This window comes from Rhinolophus ferrumequinum, chromosome 18 (genome assembly GCF_004115265.2).
Source record: "Rhinolophus ferrumequinum isolate MPI-CBG mRhiFer1 chromosome 18, mRhiFer1_v1.p, whole genome shotgun sequence".
Classification (NCBI taxonomy): Eukaryota; Metazoa; Chordata; class Mammalia; order Chiroptera; family Rhinolophidae; genus Rhinolophus; species Rhinolophus ferrumequinum.
Window position 1 is genome coordinate 29,035,046 of NC_046301.1, and position 2,467 is coordinate 29,037,512.

Here is a 2,467-nt window from a genome sequence, read left to right on the forward strand (position 1 = left end):
TTTATGGAAAGTAGCTAGAAGACAGCTGAGAGCTGGAGGGAAAGCTGGGATGGATGAGAAGGGAAGGGATGGGGGAGGGTGATAGGCTTGTTTCAGAAGAAGAGAATAACTGAAAGGTAAAGTTGGAGGGTGCCCATCAAAGATAAACCTTTTCTGGCTTGAAGTTTTACCTGGGCCTGGTGGTGGTGAGCATGATTTCACTGAGTTCCCTTTGGTTTTTCCATGTTAGGGATGCACATGGCCCAGCCTGCAGTGGTGCTGGCCAGCAGCCGAGGTGTGGCCAGCATTGTGTGTGAGTATGGGTCTTCGGGCAAAGCCACTGAGGTCCGAGTGACAGTGCTACGGCAGGCTGGGAGCCAGACAACTGAAGTCTGCGCTGCAACGTACATGGTGGAGAGTGAATTGACCTTCCTTGATGATACCACCTGCATTGGCACTTCCAGTGGAAACAAAGTGAACCTCACCATCCAAGGGCTGAGAGCCACGGACACGGGACTCTACATCTGCAAGGTGGAGCTCATGTACCCCCCTCCTTACTATGTGGGCGTGGGCAATGGAACCCAGATTTATGTCATTGGTGAGCAAAACTATATCACTAAACTGACACCTTTTGCATAGCTGTTGCTGTCTTCTTTGCATGAGAATAATTTTGTTCTTTCATTTCAGGTGGTTCATTTTTAAGGTTGTGAAATTCTCTTTAAGAGTTCTCTGGATGGTCACATGGTAGCCTTGCTTAGTATGGGTAGCAACCCAAACAGCATTCTGATTATAAAATAAAATGGGTTGGGGAAGGTCTTTTTTTCTACTGGCGGGCTGGGGCACTCACTCTGGAGTGATAACCGTCATCAACTTTGCCCTTATGCCTTTGATAAGACACTCTTGGGGAAGTAGCCCCAAATAGCCAGACCTATCTGTAGGCTAGCTTCATTATTTCCACTTATTTACATTTTCAAAATAATGAATTGGTTGCCAATCATCTTCCAAAGGTAACTACTTAAGGTTTCAAAAAATATATTGTAAAAACATGGATTTCAATAGATTTGATGGATTTTAATTCATTGCAATTATTGTCCTTACTGACACTCATAGTATAACATCTTTGGCCAGTAGGAGCCTCTTCAAATTGGCTCCTGAATCTTGTTTACATGATCTTAATTGTTTTTGATAGCTTCATTTTTAACGGATCAGACAAGATGTTTCAGACTCATACATTTCTTGCTCCAGGCTTGGTATCAGCCATTTCTTCAAAAAGCCCCCATGTTTTTCCTTTGAAAGCTGGGAGTGATACTTCAAGCTTTCAAAAGATGGGAGTGATAACCATCTGGGTGCCAGGGATGATCTTGGCTTCTGGTTTCGTTGCTGTTTTTCAAATAGACTTTCAACAAATCCTCTGGTTTTAGCCACACCTTCATCCCCACTGCCCAAAACAGCTACTGCCTCTGAGTCCCCAGCTTTTTGGGAATTCGATAGCTTTCTTTACTTCATGCTTAACATTCAGCCTTTTCATGTCTAAGTCATTCACCACTTGTCTACCAGCTTTCCAGTTTCAAACATGTTGCTTTTGTCCTTTCTTTCTGTTAGCCGATTCTTGTAGGCTTATGCCTTTAAAAGACAAAATCATTTTATTCTTGCTTCACCAGGGTTTGGGAGGAAGTGAAAGAAGGCACATATGTCCAACTGACCATTTTTTAGCTCTGGAAATCTTTCTTTTATCTTTGTATTCCTGGTGCAAGTGTAGACTTCATTACTCCTTATTAAATATTTATGGAGGATACCTACCCTCTCCTGGTCTTGCTTGTGACAAGATGGGTCAGATCAGGACAGGCTCGGATATTGCTTTTTCCTTTCACCTCAGTCCCTGACTTGACCTTGCATATTCCCTGGTTATCGCCGCATCATTTACATGTTAAATCCTAACCGTGTGCTCCCCTGAGGATCCCTAGTTTCAACACCTGTCCGGTAGATTTGCACTTCCTGATTCTGTCACGGGTAGAGTCCTCTCTTGGTTATTAACCTTCCTACTAGTTGAATGGTCACCACGCTTGACCCCAAGTTGATTCCCAGGTGATGTTACGGTCAGCTCTAAGCCACCAGAAACCTTTATAGCTGAGCAGGCCCTGAATATGCTGACTTGAAGGCAGGTAGGACTTTTCAAACATGGAGAAAGATTTAGGAAAGGACCATTCTAGTCTGTCTATGAAGCATGGGAATATCATCAACCCAGATCTCCCTTTGGCTTGATGGAATCTGAGCTTCTCTCTCCACCCTAAAGTCCAGAGGGGGAGACTTTTTGCCAAAATTGTTATTTATTTCAAAACATGTTACATTCTGAGGAAGAGAAAAAAAAAATGACACTTAGGTTATTTGTTTTGGAAGATATTTTGCTTTGCCTCAGTTACTCCTCATCTCCTAAATAATTTTTGGGATGAGTGCATTACCTGATTTTTCTTGTGAAGAGGAAAAAAGG

General features: G+C 43.0%; 1 protein-coding gene across 1 annotated transcript; it reads left to right on the plus strand.

Moving 5' to 3' along the window:
- Positions 1–231: 231 nt before the first annotated feature.
- On the plus strand, positions 232–618 carry LOC117038424 (cytotoxic T-lymphocyte protein 4-like). Its single transcript, XM_033135408.1, has one exon. The coding sequence runs from the start codon at positions 232–234 to the stop codon at positions 616–618; it is 387 nt and encodes a 128-aa protein (XP_032991299.1).
- Positions 619–2,467: the final 1,849 nt, after the last annotated feature.